This window comes from Electrophorus electricus, chromosome 14, assembly GCF_041902795.1.
Source record: "Electrophorus electricus isolate QZ-2024a chromosome 14, ASM4190279v1, whole genome shotgun sequence".
In the NCBI taxonomy this organism is placed as follows: Eukaryota; Metazoa; Chordata; class Actinopteri; order Gymnotiformes; family Gymnotidae; genus Electrophorus; species Electrophorus electricus.
This window is the reverse complement of record NC_137510.1, coordinates 19,727,186-19,751,695: the sequence shown is the minus strand read 5'-3', so window position 1 is coordinate 19,751,695 and position 24,510 is coordinate 19,727,186. Positions and strand designations below refer to the sequence as shown.

Sequence of the window (24,510 nt, the reverse complement as noted above, 5' to 3'; positions counted from 1 at the left end):
TTTAGAAAACAGCCTTTCTAATAAATGGAAAATCTGTAATAACATCTCATATTTTACATTACCTTCTTGTTTCTAAAACTGTTTATTCGAACCTGTTCTGTGGTTTAACCTTTGTGAGCTCTTGCTAAATGCTTGTGTCTATAGTTTTTACAGGACTGTAATATTGTTGTTTATTCCTTTGCATTCAGTCTATATGTGTTCTTTTTCTTAAATCTCATTTACTGCATCCACTTACACTTATTCTCCCCTCCCCCTCTCCTTCTGACTTTCACTCCTACCCTGTTTGTACCTGCCTCAGTCTGCAGACACACCCGGCACGTCTGATCTCTCCAATCACAGTACAGCAGAGAGACTCTCTGAAGGTACACTTCCTGTTTAGCCGTGGGAGAGGTGAGAAACGCATGAAATACTGGAACAACAGTTGGGAAGCTGTTTTAATCGGTTTGGATTGTACTACTGGAAAATGGAGGGGAGAGCCATAGAGCTCCTGAAAATGCTGCTAGTGTAGAAATGTGTGTTCCACTGTTTGTTATACCAGTGTGGGAGTGAAAGTAATAAAGGAGGAGCAAGGAGGACCTGTGTCATTGTTCAGACTTGTTTGGGAATTTGAGGAGAAAGGAGATCAAGAAACCCTGAGAGAGCAGAACACTGTAAAAAACATTTGGCAGTGCTGGAAACATTTGGAGCTCAAGTCTTAGAAGAACAGAGTTAGAAAGGAGGTAATTAAATCACGTTTATCAGTAACACAGTTATCTTGCTCTCAGCACTGATCCACTCAGCGAGCAGAAGCAGGTATGTGGAATGTTTGTTTGTTGTGCAATTCCTGCTAGTTCCTGAAGTAAAGAGGGACAGGCAAGAAGGAGAGCGCTACCTCTACCAAGACAGTGCTCAGGTGAGTCCTCCACAGAATGTCCTTACATTCTTCTTTTTGGATACTATAAACTGCCCTCATTGTGATTGACTTACACAGTCAGCAGTAAGCAACTGAGTTTACCTGAGTTAGGTGTGCTAGAGGTATGTGCTAATTTGAACTATGATCCACATTTTGATTTAGCTTGCTAGCCATGTTGAAATGTTGGTCTTTTTTTTCTAAATCTGATTAATGCAATATTTTTTGTGGTGTGTTTGATTGTGTATTTACAATACTCATTTTCTTAGGTTAGAGGTGTTAAAATGTACCTATAAATCATGACAGCAGTGTCAAGGATTGGTTGTGGGTTTAACTGCATTCTTTGCAACATGACAGTTTACCTATTGTAGCGAGTATCATGTCTCTGTAGGAAATATTGTTCTTCTTGTGGTTGTATGAAGTAAATGTTGTACTGGGGTTTACATAATTTGGCTAGAACATTAAAGCTGATTATGAGACAGTTATACTGCATACTAGCCTCTTTTTTTTTTACATATAGCTGTCATTTGCTATTGTAACTCTATTCTGTTAATTTTAGGTATTGGACCAAAATACACACAAACATACACTGGCTATGAGCTATATATTAGCCTGCACACACACATTACAGGTAATTTTAGTAGAAGCATGGGTGTACAGATAGAGTTCATTGTAATGTGTATAGTAGAGTATTTCTCTACCCATGCACAATTTGTGTTAGTCATCATGCAGTCCTTCATCTGTGGACAGGTCCTGTTGACTGGATGTTTTGGGGTGGCGGACACCTCTCAACCTGGTATTGTCACTGACACATGGAAAAACTCCAGCAATGCTGCTGTGTCTGATAAGCTTCAAATGCACATCGCTGCAACTACTATTCCTCTGTTACTGCTCTGATGAGTGTCGTCCGCTACTTTAAATATCTGGTCAGCGATGGTCTTGTGGTCAGAAACTGACCATTGATGAATGGAATACAGGATAGCTGACAAATTGTGCTCAGCAACAGATGCAGTGCACACTGGCCACAGTGTAACTGTTAAAACATGTTTCTAATAAAGTGGCCAGTGAGTGTGAGCCATTTTGTAATTAAGTATAAAACACAATGTTTTAATATTATTCTGTTCTTGTCTGACTTTATTGATAATTGCTTTTTAAAGTTGGATACATTGCCATTAAATCAGGCTTGATTTTTATTTACATCATCAAATATACTGTGAATTTCAATAAGTCATAAATATTTGTCCCTGACAGATTGTCTAAATTATGTTGCCATGGGAACCAAACGCACAAATTGGACCATCGTGGACCCTTTACAACAGTCACCCAGCCCAGCTACTCATGACAGGGGCTATCAGTCAAGTCGTGAGGCCAGACCTCAAGCTGGTCCCAGTTCCAGAGCTGAACGAGAGAGGGAAAGGGAAGACTGGAGAGCTAGAGAGATGGACAGAATATGGGAAAGACCAAGAGAAGGGAGAAGAGAGGTGAAAGCAGACAGGGAGAGGTTCACCGCATTCAAAGGGAGAGCAGAGGACATAGAATGGAAAGAAATGGGCAGGAGGAGAGAGGACAACAGTCATGCAAATGGACGATTTACCTCAGTACAGAACCTGATGATTTCTGAGACCAGAGATAGCGAGAGAGAGAAAGGGGATACTTTCCCCAGGACTAGGAAACGAAGCAATGAAAGGGAAAAAGGAAAGAAATACTATTCCAATCAGGGTAATGAGAGGGGCATGGGAAGTCCAAGAGAAACAGATGTGAGTGGAAGAGAAAGAGAACAAGCTAGAAGGAAAGAGATGCAAAGGTACAGAGAGTTGGAAAGACAGAGAGGGGAGATGAAAAGGGAAAAGGAAGGTATTAAAAGAAGTGAAAGGAGAAGAGGAGAAAAGGACGAGACAGACAGAATGAGAGACAGAGGGTGGGACGATGGAAAGAGGGAAAGATGGAGAGAGAGATATATAGAAGTCAATGACTGGCAGATCATGAGGGGGAGAGAGGTGGACAGAGAAAGAGACAGACCAAGGCCTAAAGGCAGAGAAGACTGCTTTCACTCTGCTCAAAGGAGAAGAATCTTGGAGGGAGATAGAGAGAATTTTTCTGATCGAGATGAGATGGATGAGAGGATCAGGGCAAGGAGGAAAGAGAGGCATAGACACACAAAGAGTGAGGGAGATACTGATATGGATAAAGATAAAGACGTACGAAGGGAAGAGGACTTGGTGACTCCCTGTGAAGGAGTAAGAGCCAGGGACAGAGTGAGGGAAGGAGAGAGGCGAAGAGAGATTGAGAGACGAAGAGAGATTGAGAGGCAAAGAGAAAGAGCCAGGAGAAAGGAGAGAGAAACAGATACTCTGGGATCAAGTGAGAGAGAAAGGAATAGAGAATGGATGATTGAAGGACATGTTGAGCGGTCCAGAGAGAGAGACCAGAAAAAGAAATATTGGGTGCGAAAGGAGAGAGGACCTGACAGACATTGGGATGAAATCAATCTGCAGAGAAATAGAAAGCCAGAACTGAGTGAAAGGAAGTGGAGAGACAATGAGAGGGAGAGAGCACACATACATTCCTACAGTGCAGAGAGAGAGATGGGCATGTATCCAGATTGGAGGCAAAGAGAGAGACAGAGGAGTTGGGAGGATGAAGATGAGGGAAGAAGTAGCCAAATGCTGAGTGAGGCATACAGGAAGACACAGACAGAAGCCCATAGTGCAGAGTGCCTGTCAGGAAGCGATGTAGAGTATGACCAGAGAAGAGGAATGAAAGACAGCCTCGAGGACCAAGAGAGCGTGAGCATTTCTGAGGGTGATGAGGAGAAAAAGAAAAAAAGAAGTGAGGAAAGACAGGGTGTGACAAGGGAACAGTGGGGAGGAGACGAAAGAGAAGAGTCTGAAAAAGAGGAAGTAGAGACTGAGAGAGAGGAAGAACAAGAGAAACCTGAGAGGAAACACAGACCACTAAAGAAAATGTGGCTGGAGCCTCGATCAGGAAGAGAAAGAACTGAGTCATTGCAGGAGGAATTCAGAGAAAGAGAAAGGGTGAGGGAAAAATATGCTCAGAGATACAGGGAGAGAAAGACATCAAGCGATGAGGGAGAGATCGCAGCAGACAGGAAACATGAAAAAGTAAGAGCATTGCCCGAGGATAACTATGGGAACCTAGACATAGCTGCAGAGTTAAGGAAGAATGATGACAGAGGGAACATGGAAGAGAGAAGTGTAAGGGATGAAGACATAGTCTTTGATAATGAAGAGGATTTAGATGCCCCATGGCAAACAGAGGCAGAAAAAGTGTCCAATGACTTGGAGGGGAGTGACGGAGAGTCTGAGAGAGGGAGTGACAGATATGGGGACTCTGAAGGGAAAGAGGGAAGTGTGGGGGAATGGGAAGAAGAAAGGAAGGAGAGAATGACATCAGGAGAGGATGGTTTTGTGACTGTGTCCAGTGGAGGAGATGAGGAGGAGGCAGAGGAGGACAAGTTTGAGGACTGTGAAGAATTCTGGGATGATGAAATTAGAGATGATTTCACTAGGCAGTCACTCACAAGAACCCACCAGAGGGAGGGAGAAATTGAAACCAGAATGGCCAAGGAGAGAAGTGACCACACTGTCACTGTCTTTTGTGTGGTTGGTCAACCTCTTCCCAGGTCAGGATCCAACCAAAGCCCTCTGATGGATCACATGGAGGAGGAGGCCAATCAGCACTCAGATTTGGACTGTGGATGCAACCGTGAAGTTGATCAGGATGTAGCACCATCCAGGGACATAGTCACTACAGAGGAATCTGTGAGAGAGAGAGATGGTGCAGCTGAAGAAACCACACAGGCAGAAAGAGACAGTACAGGACATAACCTGGCTTTGTTCAAGGAGGAGATTTCAAGCAGCCATGACACAGAAAAAGCAGAAGATGATGAGATTACCAAGGAAATTACATCATCAGAGGATCTAGATGTTACAGGCAGTGAGGGAGCAGAAAAAGACTCTGAACCACACCTACCAGAATTTTATGACACATTTTCCGAAAACAGAGTGGAAGGTGGAGAAATGGAGAAGAGTTTCCAGTTGGAAGAGATGCAGTGCACACCACTGGAGAGGAAGCGTCACTCTGCTGCTCCACATCTCAAATGGGCTAAGAATGTGCTACATGAGATCCTGGGCTCCTCTGATGTTGGAGACCTTAATATGGCTGAGCTGAGCACACAAAGTGAGCAGCCTGACAGGGGAGCCCATACTGAGCTTCAAGGTCAGGGAGATCCAGGTTTGCCAGCCTCACCCCTATACAGTGTTGTCCAGAAGGCCCACAAGCAGAGCAACAGGAGCAAGTGCATGGACCCTGAGCCAATACAGGCAAGAATGGATGGAACAGACATTGGTGGAGGTAGTGTGGCACAGCCATACCTGAAGGCTGATGCACTAGCAGAGAAGGAAATTCTCGCCCTAGTAGAGAAGGAGTCAGAACAGGAGGCAGAGGCAGAGAGACTGTGGCTGGAGAAAGAATTTCTAGAGGGTGAGTTGGATGAGGACCCTGAATATGACATGCTTCTCTCCAGTGTTGATCTACACAGCCTCTCCTCAGAAGGTGAGACAGAGAAGGAGGAAAGCAGTAAGAAGTCTGAGAAGCAGAAGAAGAAGGGGGTATGGGAGATCCTGAGCTCTAGCAGTTTCCGAGATTTGGGAAATGAAGCACGGTTTAGAAGGAGAGGATTCCGAAAGACAATAGAAAAACAAAATGAAGAGGAGGAGGGAGGAGGAGCTGGAAGGGACCGCCGGACCCGAGTATTCCCCTCAGGTAAGCAGGAGGAATAAGAGAATGAATAGATCCTAATTCTTCCTAGTAACATACTTGTATGTACCCTTACCTACATGTCTCATGAAAGTCAGAACAGTGTTGAGATATCACAAACTGGTTGGTAATGCTGAAGGGTGCAGAAACTTAAAAAGGCTTTAACCAGTACAGAGAGTTTGCCATTGAGATTTTTTACTGAAATAAAGTTGGACTTTATGACACAGTTATGCCTAAGATAAAGTAAAATGGCAAAAAAAGGAAAAGCTTATAAGTAAATTAGGTCAGGCCCAAAGAGAAGGAGTGACAGAACATCAAAATACACTGCTTACCATCTACCTTTTAAAAAAGAAAGCTGCATATAAAAGAGTTTGAGGTTCTTTTAGATTAAAAGTGTGTCTGTACCCTCTTTATCATATTACCTTTTTATCAGAAGTTAATACTATTCAGAAGCGGTATTACAGTGGCAATGTATTGCTGGAACCTTCAAATATTTTTTTTTTCTTGTTGTTTTCTCAGATGTGCACAACAAAAGATATGAACCCACTACTTTGCAGTCATAATATGAAGGTCTCCTGTTGTGTTTTATTGAAACTGATAAGGCTGGAGAAATTTAAAACATTTAAAATATCTGTGTAAGACAGAATTCAAAACACCAGTTAGGGGACACAAGCACAAGAGATTTACTTGAAACTTTAAACTAATATACACAAAATGCAATATACAGCAACACAACAGGGTGTAAGCAGAGTAATATTTGTATCAAGCATGCAAATTTTTAATTCCAGAATAGGGAGTTTTGTTTTGACAGCAACACTGACAGTGTCAAGAAAGTGACTCACTAGACTCCTGAGTCCTGATGCCAAGCAGGTGCACTGCATGTACTGCTGAGCTCTGAACTACTGAGGACAGTGAGGGTGTGGCATGTGAATGGGATCAGGGTCAATGTGTGACAATGTCTCTCACGCATCTGCAGCACTTTTATATCTGAAACAAAACACTCTCTCCCAGAGCCACATCTGCAGAACCAGTCATTAAAGTGGCTCGCTGGGCTGTATTAAGATACAGTGAATCTTTGTCTGAGGACTTGGACTTGTGTTATTCGATTGGTTGATATAGCGCATAAGCTTCAGTGCTGCCCTGCTAAAATGCGTGGGTGTGTGTGTGTTTCTGTTTGTGTTATACAGACAGTGAATATGATTTGCGGTTCACCTGGAGTGAAGCTGATCTGAAGCAAGTGAACCATCTTCATTACACAGTTTATTAAGTGAAGCTTTTATCTGCTTATCTATGAACACTGAGTGTGTCACACTCTGGAAACATTTCTGTCTACTGAACTAAAATGTTTTGGCAATGTATATTTTTCCCAAAGGATTAAATTACATTATATCTGTCCTTGATTGTTTTTCTGTCCATACGCCTTAGATCCAATTATTTAATGCTGATTTTATCTCATAAGCCATAACTCCTCTCTTTCTGTGTTCTTTCTTCTAGGAAAGGAAAAATCAACAGGTCAAGAATGAGAAACTCAAAATTTTACAGTGAGTGTCTTTGGGTGTGATTCTTCTTTTACACAGGAACAGGAGCCATGAGAGCCTTAACATAAAATTTACTGACACACTGTAACCATACTAAAAAGTGACATGTAAAATAGCCAACACAAATGTGCATATTCAAGCCTTCGCATTTTCTTTCATATTACATAAATATCTATATAAGCAACCTGTAGGCTATCCAAGCAAAACACCATGAATAAATGTCACCTAGAAAAACTGCTGACACCATAAGCTAATATGTAACTGCTATGTGTTTGCACACCTGTAATTCAGTATAACAGCTTTATATGTATGCCACAAGGGGCCTCCACAACAATGTTACTTGTTACAGATGTGGCTATTAAGTTTACATTTGGGGATCTGAGAAAGAATCCCCTTTTTTTGTTTCTATGTACTTCTTATGGGCTTAGGGCAGGTTTGTGCATGCAAACCTGCAGTCTTAAACCTGCAGAACAGCTGTTGAGTGATGCTGGCATTTTGAATAGACTGTGTGGAGCTAGCCTCTGTTTGCTAAAATGTTGCCTGAACATGCTGCACCACTGAACTAGACTCAGCATTCCAACTTTGGGTGGGGCTGAGCATAGAGGAGTCAAATAACAATGCAAACATAATGAGAAATTTGTTTATTTACTCATTTAAGCCTTCATCTCTTTCTCTCTATGTCTCAGATTCTCAGTTGTATCAGCAGTACAGTGAAGTTGTTCAGAACAGAGAGATCCTGCATCAGGCTCATTCTGACACCTCGTCTGTGTTTGGGGAGGTTGCTGCCACCCTAGCATTCCCCTCTCCCTGTCCTTCTCCTCCTCTGGCTCGCAGGCCCCTCCCACCTATCCCTCCTATGTCCCACCCCCATTCCCTGGCCCATACCAATTCTTTGAGTGGGGCTCTATCCCTATCCCATCACATGACACAGAGGCCCTCATCCCCTCGGCTGACCAAGTCATTCACCTCCTCGCCCATGCTATGGCAAGATCTGCCTGGAGTGAGGAACAGCCCTGAGCTTAAAACTCTCAGTGAAGACAAGAGACGTTTGCAGGAGGTAGGGTACTGCTTCAGTCTGAGTGGGAGAGTGGATAAGGGATGTCTCTGGAGTAATAAAAGACATGTCTGACTGACAGCTGTGTGTTGGTAGGTGAGATTTGAGGTGGTCACATCAGAGGCATCATACTGCAGTAGCCTGGACATCGTGGTGGAACACTTTGTCAAGTCCAAACAGCTAAACGCACTCTTGACTACACAGGACAAGAACTGGCTTTTTTCCAGGCTTTGTGATGTCAGAGCCATTAGTCATAGGTAAGAATTCATGGTAATGGTTCAGAGGATGAGAAAGGAATTCTATGTGGGGTATCACAGATATTAATGAAGTACTAAAAGACTAGCATAATCATTAATATTCTTATTAAATGTGTAATTTTTTATCTGAATGAGATTCTTCCCAAAATGTAGTTGTCTAGGGCTCATACTTGTGAGCCATTTCCCAATAGATAAATAGATTTAAAAAAAAATAAGATTCAACACACTAATATATATTAGTTATTCTGTTGCATAGAAAAAATACTACTCTGCTATTCTAGCATCTAATTCTATTGTGTTGTGTAGTTTCTTCACTCAACTGGAGGAAAGAGTGGAGAGTGACATACTGCACTTTACTGTCTGTGACATCATCATTAAACACTGTCCACGATTCCGATCAGTCTATGTGCCCTACCTCACCAACCAATCATACCAAGACAAAACATATCAAAAATTAATGTGAGTGTTGTCTATGTAAATAATTTATTCATTCATTCATTTCTCATTCTTTACTACTGGAAATGTTTTTTTCTGTTTTGTTAGAAAAGATTAGTACTGCAGTCTGGTATGTAGTGTTTTGATCTTTGCTCAATGACTTTTACACACTCTGGCTTTTATTCTTTTTACTCCATGTTCTGTTGTACAGGAATGAGAATACTGCATTTCGCCACATGGTGGAGAAGCTGGAGCATAGTCCCAAGTGCCAGAGACTCCCCTTCCGTTCCTTCCTCATTCTCCCCTTCCAGAGAATAACTCGCCTTAAACTGCTAGTACAAGTACATTAACTCCTACGATTTTCTCTTTCAGTCATTCTCTGGCTCTCCTTGTCCTGCTGAGACAATTGAATTCAGTATTAGGCAAAACGAGGCTTAGAATTGGAGTTAAAATTAGACAATTAACTTCTAACTTATTGGTTTACAAAAGAAAATTTGGTACTTTCAACAAGTGTCCAAAGTGGATGCTTTAGCTTTAGACTTAGAATAACTTGATTATGTTACACTTGAGACATCACTGAGCTTTTCAACTGTCTCAAAAAATAAATAAACAAACAAATAAAAAATGTAGTCTAAAATAAACAATATTAGCAAGATAAGAATATAACCTAGTAGAAAAAGGAGAATGTTCTGTCGCCCTTTACTAATTTAGAGAGTAAATTATTGTTACTGTTACTGGACACTAACTGTTTAACAAATTATTTCATGTTCTTTCCTACTCTTCCTAGAATATTGTCAAGAGAACAGCGCCGAAGACAAAGGATGAGGCACAAGCCATCAAAGCCATGAAATTACTGGAGAAGGTAAGCATCCTTTTCCTCTCACTCACTCACTCACTCACTCACTCACTCACACACACACACACACACACACACACACACACACACACACACAATTCATATGCACAACAATACAAATTCTGCTGCTTTGCATTTTTGCAGATGATTCAGGATAGTAATGACAGTATATCTCAGATGAAGAGCATTGAATCACTCGTATCCCTCAATGCAAAGGTGGACTTTGAATGCAAGGTGAGGATGCATTTCTATGTACCTATAACTAACTATTAAAAAAAAAGTGGTAAAGCTGCAGCATTTCTGGAACTCCATCTCACAAGAGATTTGTCAGGTACATTGAACAATTACTTTAAAGAGTAGCTTAAAATATTATTCTTAATTTTTGTTAATTTCATTACTTACTTTGTAATTATTTATACTTGTTGTTTTACTCTTATAGTTCCTCTGTATGTTAATTATATAGGTTATATAATTTATTCTCATTCTTAATATAATGCATTTAAATACTTTTTATTTGTCTGTTAAACACTTAAAAGAATAAAATATTTGTATTATTCCATATCAATTTACAGTACATTATGTTAAAATAAACTTTCAACAGACAAATGACAGGAGTATGTTTAATGTAGAGTAACATGGCAGGCTGGGAGAGACTTGATTACCAATTTTTGTGAAATACAAACTAATCTAGCTATGCAAAAGAAAACAAAGATATTCATGCCATTTGTTTATCTACACTTCTGACATGAGTATCCAAAATGGGAAATGCCATAGGAAGCCAACAATCTCAAAGAAAAACGTGTGTGTGTGTGTGTGTGTGTGTCAGACACTGCCGCTGATCAGTCAGTCACGCAGGCTAGTGAGAGAAGGCCCACTCACTGAGCTGAGGGATTTCTCTCTGAAGGAGACAGAGAGAAATGCCTATATGCATCTTTTCAATGACTACCTGCTTCTTTCATTGCCCAAAGAGTGAGTTTGTCTATTCTTTTGTTTCAAAACCAAAGTTTAAGCATCTATTCCTTTGATATTAAATTTGTTTTCATACAAAATGTCCACAGTACAGTATAGTGTTTTCTCTCCATGCAGAGTTGGCCGGTTTACAGTGATAGAGCATGCTCCTGTATCAGAGCTACGAGTTGAAAACTGCAGAGTCAAGCTTCACTCTTTGCAGAAGAACCTCTTCCGCCTGCACATAGCCAATAAAGCTCTGCTACTGCGAACAGACACACAGTGAGTATGAATGAGTTCATAAGACAAAAGGAGGTCTAGAGCTCAAGTCTTATTTGTCCATGCTTTTCAAAAGATGACCTTGCCAAACATACATATGTGACCATATGTCCTTGTCTTGAGCATTTAATAAGTCATTGGTTCATTTTTACAAGACCATGCAACCCAGTTACTCAAACAGATCACTTAATGTGAAATGGCACATTCCTCTCTAGCAAGCACATGTATAGTGAAAAATACTGAACATCAGCCCGTCAGCTTCGGATTGTGCTTTCCTGCAGGGCTGATAAACTGCGCTGGATCTCTGCACTCTCTCGTCCTCATCCTGAAATTGACTTCACTGCAGCACAGGGTATGGATAATTTCTTATATCATTACTTACAAAAGAAAGAAGCATAATTGTTTTTCAAATTCTAACACTTTCAAATACCTACTGTTCCAACAAAAAGATACTTGACAGTCTCCATACTAAGTGCAAATACATATCTTTAGTATGAAAATTCTGTATTCTTAATAGTTTACTTTCTTGAGAAAATGTTCATTAGTATTCAGGTGCACAGAAAATTGGTATGTTGCATTCTGAAAAATGGCTGATGCTTTGCCTTTACATTCTCCTTCAGATATTCCACAGATGCAGTGCATTAGGGCTTTTATTGCCCAGCAACCTGATGAACTTAACTTGGAGAAAGCCGACGTCCTGCTGGTGCACCAGCAGAGCAGTGATGGTGAGGAAGTGTTTAAAGTATCATAATCACAGTGCGTAAAAATAAACCCATTATCACAGCTCAGTAACAAGTGTGTTATTAACAATGAGCCAAATGTTACAGGTACAAGCAGTAGAACTTTTCATGCAATGAATTATAATGAAATGGACCAATGTTACCATACACATTTAATACACAAAGTAAATAACACACTTGATAAAGTAAGATTCCTGAATTGATTCTTCAGCCTGAGATTCATAAGTGACTGCATTCATAAGTGACTGCAAAAAAAAAAACAATTTTTTAAAAGCATCTTGTCATTTTTGACAGTTGAAGCCAAAACTCTGATAATAATGATTCAGTGACACTGTATCATTCAGTCTAATGGGTCTGTGTTGATTTTTTTAAGGGTGGGTGGAGGGAACTCGTCTATCTGATAGACATCGTGGATGGGTGCCGGAGTCTCATCTGGAAACCATAGTCAGTGAAAAAGCTCGACAGTGCAACCTGGCGGACGCACTGAAAATTACAACTGCAACAGCCACAGTGTGAAATATTTACTCAGCCTCCTACTCGGTATTGCACTGTATCCTCACCTCTACTGAAAAAAGCCAAAAACTCTACACTGAGTGAGTCACTCTACAAATGGGTCACAACTCCTTGTGCAACTTTCACTGCACTAAACATTTTCTTAAAACCAGACTCCAAGGATTATTTTAAGCTTTAAACTCTTCAGAAATCACTGGAACATGAACACTGGATATGAACCATTATCTCAGGAAGAAAATGAAAAGGGAAAAAGGAAATGCATACAAGAACTGCAAAGGGTTTGTGGTTAAATGTCCGACTGCCTTTTTAACAAGATTATATAGATTTTATACATTACACACATTCTATACCCCTGGCTGGTATAACAGAACAATACGAAAAATGGCTACAGTACATAAGTGTCTATAGAGTTTGACAAAAAATAATCATGGAACACAGTGTATCTGGTTTGTTTGTACATAACCACGTTTATAAACCACTGAGGTATTTAGGGAGATCCATAGTGTCTTGTGTTCATTTGTCCTGTAGGAGCGCAAAAACAGATCTTCTTTATGCGGGCATGGCACAGATATGCCAGTAAAAGAAAATTGGTTCTGCATCTTGACGCTTGATATTTTCGGAGCACTGCTGTAGAATGGCTAGAGCATGTATTTTACATGACTGATACATATTCAAGCCATTTACTAGAAGAGAGGTTTAATTTTTTTGTAAAGTAAGTGTAATGCAATTTACAGAAATTCCATTAGGACAGCTAAAATATTGAAGGTCCCAGTCTCTATACATAGCTCTGGTCTCTAGGTACCTGCCAAATAGTGGACAAACACCTACATCTTTCACAATGGGTATAAACTACCCTAGTCTTTAGATATTACAAACCTATTATTATAATTAATTAACATCACACCATAAAAACATACTTTCTACTATAGTTCCACCTGTAAGGAACCATTTTAACATGGGAAGTGAGGAGAAAGGAAGAGTCTGGATAAACAGTTCAGTAGGAAATCAGTCACTTTAGTGTCATTTATAGTCTGACGAATCAACAGGACATCACTAATTTCTCTTTTGACATGACAAATTGGACAAATTGGTTCCTTATTATTCTCAACCCACAGTAAGATAGTAAGCATGGGGCAGAAAAAAAAAAAATAAATTAACATCACACCCATCAACCTTCACAGAGTTACAAGATAAACTAGACTGTATTAAAACTTAAAAAATAATTGGTTCCTGAGACAAAACTGAAATGTACAACAGCCCCAACCCGTAATCAATGGGAATGGACATCAGAATGACAGTGGTACAATCAAACACACTCTGACAATTGGGATGAAGTCAGAGTAACCATGATTTTTCTGTTCTACAGTCACGCACACCTACATACAGTCACAGCCACTGTATCTCTTGGAGACATTTTCTGAGTAAGGATTCATGATTTTTGCACGCAAGTACACGCACCCATGTACGCACATGTGCATTCACACGTGCACACACGCACATCAACACACGTGCACACAAACACTATGGTATTCTACAGTTGTATCAGTTATTACTGGCTGCTTAGGCATAATTTCTGTTACTAACTGGATTCCCACTATTCACTTTGACATGTTCAGTATCCAGTGTTGTGTAATAAAAGATGTGACATGATTTAAAGATTTACATGCACTAACACAGCCATTACTCAGCACTGAAGAGGCTTTACAAGCCTAAACAAATGGAGACCCACGTTGGTCTAGTTTAGCACAGTGTCAAACAGAGAGCATGGGACTGTGTACATAGTGGTCTTCAGCACACTTCACACAACACTCATCATGTAAGAAATGCACAGTTCATCTGTCAGGTAAGTGCTGAGTGAAATGCACAACCAACATGCACACACACGCACACACCTTCTGAAATGGAGAACCCCTGATACAGTACTTCAGAACAACACGTGACGTCATAGAGCTAGCTATACATCTTGAAGAGCTGATGTCAAAAACTAAAGTTTTCAAAATACGCAGAGCACATAGACTCAGATATAAGTGTCTTTACCAATGTCTTGGCCATCCGGTAAGCCTTCTTGAGGAAGCCCAGCTCTTTTAGCGCAATGTGAGTGCGCAGTGGTGAAGAACAGAGGTAATACAGTATGCTGTGGCAGCAGGCTTGATTCAGAGCACACTTGATCTGACTGGTTGAATGAAGCGGTTAAGAGAGTAGAGATATGTGCTGGGGAGCATTAAAATACAGTGAGGGATTCTATAATACAGCAGAACAGAAGTCACTTGCTCTTATCCAATTACTGGCCATCTGTTCCTTTCAACCTGTAGAGGAGGGGGAAACACACTGATATACCAATCACAGTGAAGTTCACTCAGCTCACTGACTTACACTTACAATCATTCTCTTGTAAGCATGTTAAAAAGTGGAACCCAAATTAAATGGGCAATGACAAGCACTTGGAAAGGGCTGGGAGTTTGCAGATTAATAATTGTATTGAACAGCAGTGGCTGTGTTGTAGTTTATGTATATATGAAAAAACAAGTGAGTGAGTATGTTTATGTATGCACTGTACCTATAAGAGATTGGCAGTAGCAGGCTGTTCTTCTTAAGTGCCTGAACTTTGCTGAGGGTGTCAGGGTCCAGGGCAATATAGCAGCGCCGGGCGTAATCCAAAAGCTTTTCTTTGGATGGGTCAAACTCGCCCACCTCTGCCAGCTTCTCTGGAGCCACTAGCATCAGCTCGGCAATAGGGGTTGTGGAGGCCACGGTGTTGCGATCAACACCATGGATCTGAAAGGCCTTGGACATGTTCTTTAGCCGCTGGTACGTCACCAGGATCTTCTTATAGCGGAACAACACACCAGCAGCATCTTTCACTAAGAAAGGAAAAAACATGATGATGAGCTTGGTTTAACAGCCATTTTAGAGCTCCCATAGTCCTAAAAGTTATTTTTTAATTTACATTGATTTTAATCATTACATATCTAACATTCACTACCTCAACCTAATTTCTCTCAACCAGTTTCTCAATGACCAGAATGCAAGATAAAACCACGCCATGATTCTTAAAACATTTAAAGTTGCAACATATTCTGAACTGAGTGTCTCACCTCTCTGTCTCTCTCTCCCTCTGGCTATTCTGAAGACCCTCCTCCTCTTCAGAGCAGGGTGCCCACTACTTGGTCTCCCAGAAGCACCCATATTCCACAGTGTCACATTTTCTGACATTACATCTTCCCCAGACATCATTTCTTCCTCATCCAGGTAGCTGTCCTCCAAAAATTCCTCTTCCTCCTCCTCTCCCAAAAGTGAAAGGGACTCTTGAGGAGGGAGGGAACACTGCACATCAGCCTCCCAAGTTAAACATTTTATCAATATGCTATGAATGTTGTTTATATACATGGGTCAACACTTCTTAATTTACATAGGGGGTACACAATGCCAGTCCAGAAAGACCAAAGTTTAGCACAGGTATCATGAATATGATAATTTCAAAGAAAAAAAAAAACTGTAAAAATGCCAACAGTGCAAGCTACACATACATACACACAAAGATCACTGATTAATTTGAAAGATAAAAAACCGTGTAGAATACACAGTGCATACTACACACACGCACACAGACACACACACCTGGCAGGTCATTCATTGATCTGTTGTTACCACTGCTACTACTGCTTCCACCACCATGACCCTGTAGGAGGGGCTGGGAATGGGAGGGACCAAACATGGAACTCATCTGAGCACTGACTGGTCCAGAGCCACTGCTCATGACCTTAGCATTGGTTGGTGGTTGCTGGGCAGGCCTCTGTTGGAATGACTGACGGTTGGCTGAACGCTGGACCTCTGCTTGCTGATCTAAAATGATAATAATGTTAATAAGAATGTTAATGCCATTATCATTATTTGAATATAGATTTTGTTTAGAGTAGTACAGCACAGAACTACACTAACAATGCCATTTGCCTAAATTAAATCCATCAGGGGATACAGTCTATTATATTCATTTGTTTCACACATGCACCTGATTTCAGGAATTAGGTTTATTTTGGTGTTGTGCTAATGGGGGGTTAAGATGGGATGATCAGGTGAGGTTGTGCTCATTGAATGCTGAGTAACAGGGACATGAAAAGCAACAGTGTCACTGAAGTGCTCAGTTCTCTGTTCAAAGGTAACTAAACAACCAGCCAAAGGTACATTGTAACACTTTTTTCCTGTAATTTTTGCAAGACAGGGTAAGAGATTCTTTACCACGTTCATTCTCTCGTCGCCTCCTCCACGAAAAACTGTGGGAATCATTACCTAAAAAATATAAATTAAAAATGTATATAGAACATTTAGACTCACAATTAATAATGAACATAAAAAGGAATACCATATCAATACTACACATCTATCAATGTCATGCAAATCCTGTACTCATATAGCCCCTTTGGAAAGTTTTATTCTTTTGTATTCAGTTTTCCTCTATTGCCATAATCTCTCTCCCTTTTTGCTCATCCACCACTCTCTCGCACTCACCGTTGCTCTCCTGACTCTTGGTAGAGAATATGAAGCGGTCGAGTTGGCAGCGCAGAAAGTCTCTCTCCTCCTCCAAGTCTTCAATGCGTTTCTGCAACCAGGAGTTCTTTTCCAGGGAGATCTGCAGTTGTGTGCGCAGGTTTGTGATCAGCAGGTATGAGCTTGCCGGAGCAGGAGGATCATTACCTATGTTTGGAATTAAGACAACCACACACACATTCAGGAGACATTTGAATACTTACGTACATGACAAGACCTAGGTAAAACCATTCAAATTTGAATACTTCAATTCTGTCATAAAACTGAAATCTGATAAAACTAATGAGATGTGTGCAAAAACATATGTGCTAGATTTAGCTGTATATTGCTTTTTTCACAAATGTAATGGGTACAAATGGGTCAGTCCTGTTATAAGCAGTGGTCAGGTGTGCAAATGATGTATTTATGTATATATTCTTGATAGTTTACAATTCACAAAGCACAACAGATCCTATATATATTGTACTGAGATATATATTGCATTGTAGGAAACTAATAACACCTTTTTTTGCACCAACTGAGAGTCATGTTAGAATTAACATCATCTCTGTCAAATTATTACATACAGGTTCTTCTTCTTCTAAGTTTCTTTTTGAATGTGTTGAATAAAGTAGTGGTATAGCCATGATATGCTCAAACTGACCTTCAAAGCTCTGTTCATTCTGGTTATAGAAGCCGCCCTGCTGCTCAAAATTGTTCTCCTCAAAGGGAATGGAGATTTCATATGCATCCTCGTTTTTTGGTGCTTTGGAGATGAAAACACATTAAGGAAAGATTGCACTGAAAGCATGGCACATTTTCAAATCAGGGCCATTATGGACATGGATTTTAGCTTTTGTCCTCAGTGTAACAATTAACTGTAACAATTCTTTTATTACACTGTTATTGAAGAATACGAACATACAAATGATCATTTACAAAAGCCTTTTACTATTACTTTTCTTAAAGCACGTTGATGCACTTTCTCATCAAAATTGTACTGTAGTGAAGACAGACTACAAATTAGCCCCCCGATGAAACTTTGACCTGGTCAAAGGGGGGTTCTTTCTCACCACTGGACCATGGACCAGACCCAGAACCCACTGGTGTTTTGAGGTTGAGCAACAAAGCCATAAATGGCCTAGCTATTAAGATGGCTTGGTGTTCTGACCCTCAACCCCCTTGCCTCTGATGTCATAAACCAAGGACAAGAAGGAAAAAGCTTACAAGCCTGGTTATAATTCAAGAAACTGTGACCATAAATTCCATCAGAATCAAATCCCTACCGTGACAACCAACCTTCATCACCCCACAGAGTCAAAAGTAACAACTTGGCATTTAATCTACTATGATGTCAAATGATAATCAATCAGTAATGTATGGTTATTTTAACAGAATCCAAATTATGACATTTGTTCCTGTTATTTTATAGGTATCTGTAGTCACATTATTCTGTTCATTACTTGTTCCTTATTAATTTGCATTATTCACCCATTTGTATGTCGCTTACTTCATGCATGTGGTAAACTAATTGTTACTCACTCCTAATTGTGTTCACCAGAAATGCTATATAAACCAGTTAGAAAATATATTAGAAGTTAGTAGTTTGTAACTTTCAGAAATTAGGAAAGTAATTAAATCGATTATCCAATTGTTCTGCACCTCCCAGGGTTTGTTTTCAAAACTACACTCTAAGATCAGGAGGCAGAAATGGGTATTAATGTATGTATTTACTTTATTTCTTTATTTCCTTTACAGTTGATTCGTGGTTGATCCAATGTATTCATATGTCCAAGAGAAATCCCTCCCCCCCATCGCAGGAACAAAAGCTACTGAATATGCACGAACTAGGCATGCTCTGTCCCCAACATATACCTGGGAAAATCTGACCCCCTCTTAATCTGGCACTGGTGTTAATCAGCAAACGGCTTACTTAGCTTCAGTGGTTAAGGAACTTGACTCTTAACCAGAAGGTTGCCAGTTCAAACCCTACCACCACCAAATTGCTAATACTGGGCCTCTGAGCACAGCCTTTACCCCCAAATTGTTCAAGTTGTATTCAGTCATAATTGTAAGTTGCTTTGGATATAAGCATTAGCTAAATGCCATAAATGTAAATCTCCAGACGGTTCGACAGGGTTGAACGCCAGTGAGTCGTAAGAACCGACATTTCCCTCATATGTTACCAGTTTGGTACCGATACTAACAGTGTTTATTAAACAAATCAGAGTATTAGTGTAAACTCTTTCCTCTCACCGGTGACACAGCATCACACTTAGCTCCCCATATCACTGTTCACAACAGCTATCTTTCTCTCCTGATCTTCCTATTAGACTGTAGACATACTTTCATTACAAATTTGTTGATTAACAAGTTTCCTTTGTTGGTCTTGTTGAATGATAAGTAGATTACCTGTTTGGTTACTCCTATCATGTTGTTTAAAATAACCTATTTACTTTTTCTTTCTGTACCCTTTTTTTTAATTATCTTAGTTAACTACCTGTATCCATCATGAATTGTTTGTGTTAAATTTAGGTTGTTTACATTGTTAAGCTTGTTATTCTAGTGATTCTATTGAACTAGACACACTTGGTCATTAGTAGAAGCTTAATAGAACATAACATTCAGTGGTTATTACGTGTGAGCCAAGAGTGACTGTCACAAAAAGATGAGGAGTGAGGCAGGATGCAAGCGCCAGGAGGTAACTTCAATAACTAAAAGCAAGTACAAACAACAAAAATACTGCTGCAAGCAGCGATTGAGGGTTCAAGCATGTACAAGGCCTAAGAATCAGTCCAGAACTTACTAAATGTATACTTCACTATAGTTCACTGGTTCTGTCTTTACCAGTACTGGTAAAATCTGAAGCAACTAGTCATGAAGAAAGATATTTTGCATATTACTGTAGCACATATTTATGCCAGCTTCCCATAGTTGCACAAGTCTATAAAGCTTCATTTAAATTGACAGAGCATTAAAGTGTATATGCTGTTTAAGAATACAAGATCAATTTAGTTTTGGTTTTCGTGACACAGGACAGTAGCATGGTCTTTTAATTCCCAAACCTATGAGATATTTTGTCTTATTTAGCTTTGTGTCCACCTTGCAAACACTAAAACTGTATGATTTTTAAAGGTTTAAAAGCTGATGGTGCTCTGCCGTGCCCTGTGCAGGCCAATCAGGGTCAAAACTGAAAAGCTTCACAAGAATGTAATGTCAAACATGTGCCTAAAGTTTTATGTTGATATCACTCACAGTTGCTGACTTCTGTACAGGTAAGTTTAAAAGCTATTTTAAAGGTGCTTGTTGGAGTGTCTCTGCTAGATTCAGTTTTAGGCTGAACAAATTGTGAAAGGTTTGTAAACACTTAAATGTATTTAAAAGCAGTAAATGTGCAGCAAACAAGAACAGTTGGAGTGTTTATGCTTTCAAGAAGTATTACGGTAAAGCAATAGGTTACATGTTGATTAATTTTTTGTTTTTATTGACATGTGTCAGTAGCAAGGTTATTTAATTCCAAAACATATGAGATATTTATGTATGTACATTACTTTCTAATACATTTGGACCCAAGAGACATGCCCCTATGTGGCCTGTGTTAAAGGCTCCCAATTGCACAGAAATTTGATGAAAAACCTTGAAAGAATATATGGACTTCATTGTTCACATATTAACAATTTGTTGTATGAAGAGTAAGTCAAAGATTTTAAACAAATGCTAATACTTAGAAAGCAATACATTTTCCCCCATAACTTACATTTGCAAATCTGCTTGTCTTATTTATCACTTATAGGTATCCACATTATATACAGTAAAAGCTGCATGACTTGTAATGATTGAAAAGCTGACTGCACTGCAGGGTAACATTTCACATACTTAGTCTTTCAGTTATATTGTGTTTGGTGCTGTTTCATTTAAGTACTAGTTTTCAGTCAGTTTCAGTGTTTGCCCACTAGATAGAGCCAAAGCAATACCATACTGAAATGTTTTAGTGAATTAAAAGTATTATTTCTCATCAGGCAGTACAATTTTTGTTATAATCTGTAATGGCAAACTTACTCAGCTCATAGATGCAAATCATATGGCATCCATTACTTGTCTGTAGTGTGCATAAAATGATGATGGTGTGATTTTTAAAGGATTTTAGAAGTGTGTGTGCTATATCGCCCCCAAAAGGTTAAGACCAAACTTTGTAGACCCTTCAAGAACCTAAAAAAACCTTTCAAATTAGGATATGATGACTTACATGGTTTATGAATTATAACAATATAGGTCATGTATTGCAAGGCTGCAATGAATGATTGGTAAAAGTGACAAAATCTGAACCTTTTTAAAATTATTATATACATAGAGAGTGAGTAGATTATTGTAGTACCAATTTTGATACAATTGGATCAAATTCCTAGGACTAGTTTGAAAAGTGCTATTTTTGAATTAATGAAAAAACTATGCATTTTTGAAAATGGCATGTTATTGCAAAGGAGTACTGCAAGGAATCATGAGTCATGAGTCCAAGTTTGTGTTTCTAAGTGAACATATGTAGGAGTTATACTTGATATTCATGTATAGCGTAACCTAGTGACCAAATTATTTGAAACTAGACTCAAAGAGAATCCTTATACATCCATGGCATATATGTTTCATTCTGATTAGTCAATGTTAAGCCTGTCAAATGTCTTCTGAAAGCTGATTGGCCAATGGCGATCAGATTTTTTGACCTATCAGCTAATTCTTAATTGACCTTGTATATGATAGCTGAAGGATACATCATATCAAGTTTCCTCTTGATCTGATGCCAGTATGCTGATATAATTTTTTAGCATTTATAGCGCCATCTGTTGACATACTTGCGCCAATATCAGTAGGGCAACCTACAGTAACGGGCTTAACCTGGCTCTGAAGTTTCACCAAAATCAAATAAAGCGTTCATGAATTATAGCCATTTATGCAAAATATACGCTTATCCTGAAGGACATATGGCGGTCATACTGTTTTGAAATGTAAAAATGTTTTTGAGGTTCAGACTCTTGTGAGCATTTGACACCAAGATTGTGGTGATCCTAGGACCTAATTCACAAAATAGGTTTCACATATTATGCAAAAAATTAAGTGGGCGGAGGTTAAGGTTTGTATATTATTGGTCCTATTGGATTGAGTCGAGGAATACACTGAAATAGGAATTTTGTCACTACGCCTCACGGTGTGCGGAAAAAGCACAGCGCCACCTTTAGGGAAATGGAGGTCAATTTACTTGGATAACTGACAAGAAACAACAATACCGAATGTACACACAACCGAATGAACCAAAACAACCCTCAACTTGGGAAACAAAACACAGGGCTTAAATACACAAACCATTAAGGCAATTGATGAAACCAATAACAGGCATAGAACTAAACAAATGAGGCGGAGAAAACCAAAACCAAAACAAGGAAGCACATGGAAACAAAACCAGGAAGATAACGAAACAGAAGGCGTCGCCGTGGGAACCGCGACGCCAGGGAGGGGCGATCGTGACAGTGATGATATAATGTTTGGTAGACGAGAAATAATCACGTATCTAATTGGCGACTTTCATGATTTGAGACTCAATTATTAGTCATTAATAAATTAATTAAAATTAATACATTTCCCTGTGAATCTGGGTGGTGCCCCAATTAAATTTACCAACTGTAACAGTCAATTCATTAAACGTATTAAATCGCTACAGTACTAATGACATAAGGCTACTGCAGACAAATGTCAAAGTAAAAAAGGAAAAACTTACTTTGCAACTCTTGCGAACTTCCATGCTTCCCAGTGGCTGTTTCTGCATCGTTCATATTTCTGTTTGCTTTAATCTCGTGTTTCGGGATAAGTTTTTAATAAAGAGAAGGTTTCATCAAAGGAGAATCCCAATTTTAGCTGAAATTTAAAAAACACAAAGTGTCGGTGGAGGAAGGAGCAAAAAAAAATTGTAATCATAAACAAAACCTGGTATGCCATTGCAAAAACGGGCTTAAAATATAAGATAAGCACTAACCCAAGTGAAAATGAGCTAGCTACAGGTCGCTAGCTGTCAGCTTTTAGCTTGTCTGTTTAGGCATCATTAAATCTCGCTTGTCAAATTAGCTTAGCTAGTTAGCTACACAACTTTACTATCCTACATAGGGTTAGCTGACTAGCTAACCTAACTAATGAAGTTATAGCTAAATTACAATGGCATCTATCTGAGTGCCCAGTAATGTAAACATTGTAGCTATCAAGGTGCAAAAACATAACACATAGCTAGCTAGAGACAGGTTACGCACCGTTATCCCTCAGTATTGCGGTATTAGCTAGGTATAATTGTAATAGCTAACTAGCTAGCTAGCTAGGTTATATCCTTGTAAACATGAAATTACAGCTGTGCTAATTGCAGAGAGTAGCCTCTGTAATGACAAAGATGACGAGAGGTGAAAAGAACTCTTGCTATAAACTCTTTCCACTAAGGTAGCTAGCTAGTTAACATTTTGCTAGTCAAAACGAGCTAGCCAGCTAGCTAACTAGTTATATGGTTAGCTAGGTAGCTAGCTATCGTTACTCTCGTTGCACAATCGAGCATTTGTCATTACGACAAGAGAATTACACAAACCGTTCCGTGGTCCTTAAATTTCTTCCCTTGAGCATTAGCTAGAAAAGCTTAGTGAATGCGCTTCTATACGTCTATGCATTTGCTAAAAGATTCCCAGCTAACAATAACAATTAAATGTCTTTCCACTATTCTATCATGACCCCCCGAAAATGACGTACTTCCGCACATACGTGTGCGTGTACAGTTCAGTGGCTCTGTACAAAATGGTATAAGGCATACTGCATACTGCAGTAGCATATACTAGATACAGCTCCTCACAGTAGTTAACAGTACTGTATTCTGTAATACACTATATGGCCAAAGGTACGTAGACACCATGGCTAATTACTAAGTTAAAGCATTTCAGCAATACCTATTGATGACAGATGTCTAAAATCAAGCACATAGTTATGTAATCTCCATAAACAAACCTTGTGAGTACAATGGGTTGTACTGAAGACCACAGTGACCTTATGCAGAACTATCATAGGCTGTCACCTTTGCCACAAGTCAGTTTGTGAAAGTTGCCTTTTGGAAATAGCATCAGCACAAGAACTGTGTTAGGAGCTTCATGAAATTCGTTCAATTATCATGCAGCTGCACTGCAAATGATTGCAGAAGATTGCAAGTATATCAACACCACTGGACTCTGGAGCAAATGAAATGTGCTCTCTGGAGTGATCAATCATGTTATCTAGCAGTCTGATGAACAAATCTGCTGTTGGCGGATAACACACTGTCTAATGCATTATAACAGAAAGGTTATAAAGGAATGATTGTCTGGGATGTTTAAGGGTTTGGGCCAGGTCCTTAGTTCCAGTGAAAAGAAGTATTAATGCTACAGTATACAAAGATACTTTAGACAATTACATGCTTCCAACTTTGTAGCAACTGTTTGGGGTGGGGGTGTGGGGGTTCCAGTTCCAGTTCCAGTATGGCTCTGCCCCTGCACACAATGCGAAGGGCATGAAGATATGCTTTGATTTATTTGGTGTGTAGGAATTGCAGTGGCCTGCACAAAGCTGTGACATGAACCCCACTGAACACCAATGGGATGAATTGGAATGACAGTTATGAGACAGGCCTTCTTATGAGACAGGCCTTCA

At 39.6% G+C, this 24,510-nt stretch overlaps 2 protein-coding genes across 6 annotated transcripts; one reads left to right on the top strand and one right to left on the bottom strand.

Moving 5' to 3' along the window:
• Window positions 1–358: 358 nt before the first annotated feature.
• On the top strand, window positions 359–12,520 carry arhgef5 (Rho guanine nucleotide exchange factor (GEF) 5). 5 transcript variants are annotated; one of them, XM_081696379.1, is made up of 17 exons: window positions 359–719; window positions 831–892; window positions 1,449–1,520; window positions 2,141–5,674; window positions 6,856–6,901; window positions 7,163–7,209; window positions 7,893–8,263; window positions 8,357–8,517; window positions 8,824–8,976; window positions 9,164–9,293; window positions 9,740–9,814; window positions 9,953–10,042; window positions 10,635–10,777; window positions 10,895–11,038; window positions 11,317–11,387; window positions 11,656–11,760; window positions 12,149–12,520. In XM_081696379.1, exons 4-17 carry the CDS (start codon window positions 2,161–2,163, stop codon window positions 12,289–12,291), a joined length of 5,193 nt encoding a protein of 1,730 aa, XP_081552505.1. In that variant the 5' UTR covers window positions 359–719; window positions 831–892; window positions 1,449–1,520; window positions 2,141–2,160; the 3' UTR covers window positions 12,292–12,520. The 5 variants fall into 5 exon arrangements, with proteins under 5 accessions (XP_081552505.1, XP_081552504.1, XP_081552503.1 ...); XM_081696378.1 differs by lacking the exon at window positions 1,449–1,520; XM_081696377.1 differs by having other exon boundaries at window positions 359–892.
• A 761-nt stretch (window positions 12,521–13,281) lies between these two features.
• ccdc106a (coiled-coil domain containing 106a) lies at window positions 13,282–23,591 on the bottom strand. Its single transcript, XM_027006702.3, has 9 exons — window positions 23,426–23,591; window positions 22,580–22,716; window positions 17,477–17,578; window positions 16,795–16,980; window positions 16,525–16,575; window positions 15,907–16,131; window positions 15,384–15,593; window positions 14,846–15,149; window positions 13,282–14,594 (listed from the first exon to the last, which is right to left on the bottom strand). The coding sequence occupies exons 2-9, from the start codon at window positions 22,632–22,634 to the stop codon at window positions 14,570–14,572; spliced, it is 1,158 nt and encodes a 385-aa protein (XP_026862503.1). The 5' UTR covers window positions 22,635–22,716; window positions 23,426–23,591; the 3' UTR covers window positions 13,282–14,569.
• Between the last annotated feature and the right edge of the window lie 919 nt (window positions 23,592–24,510).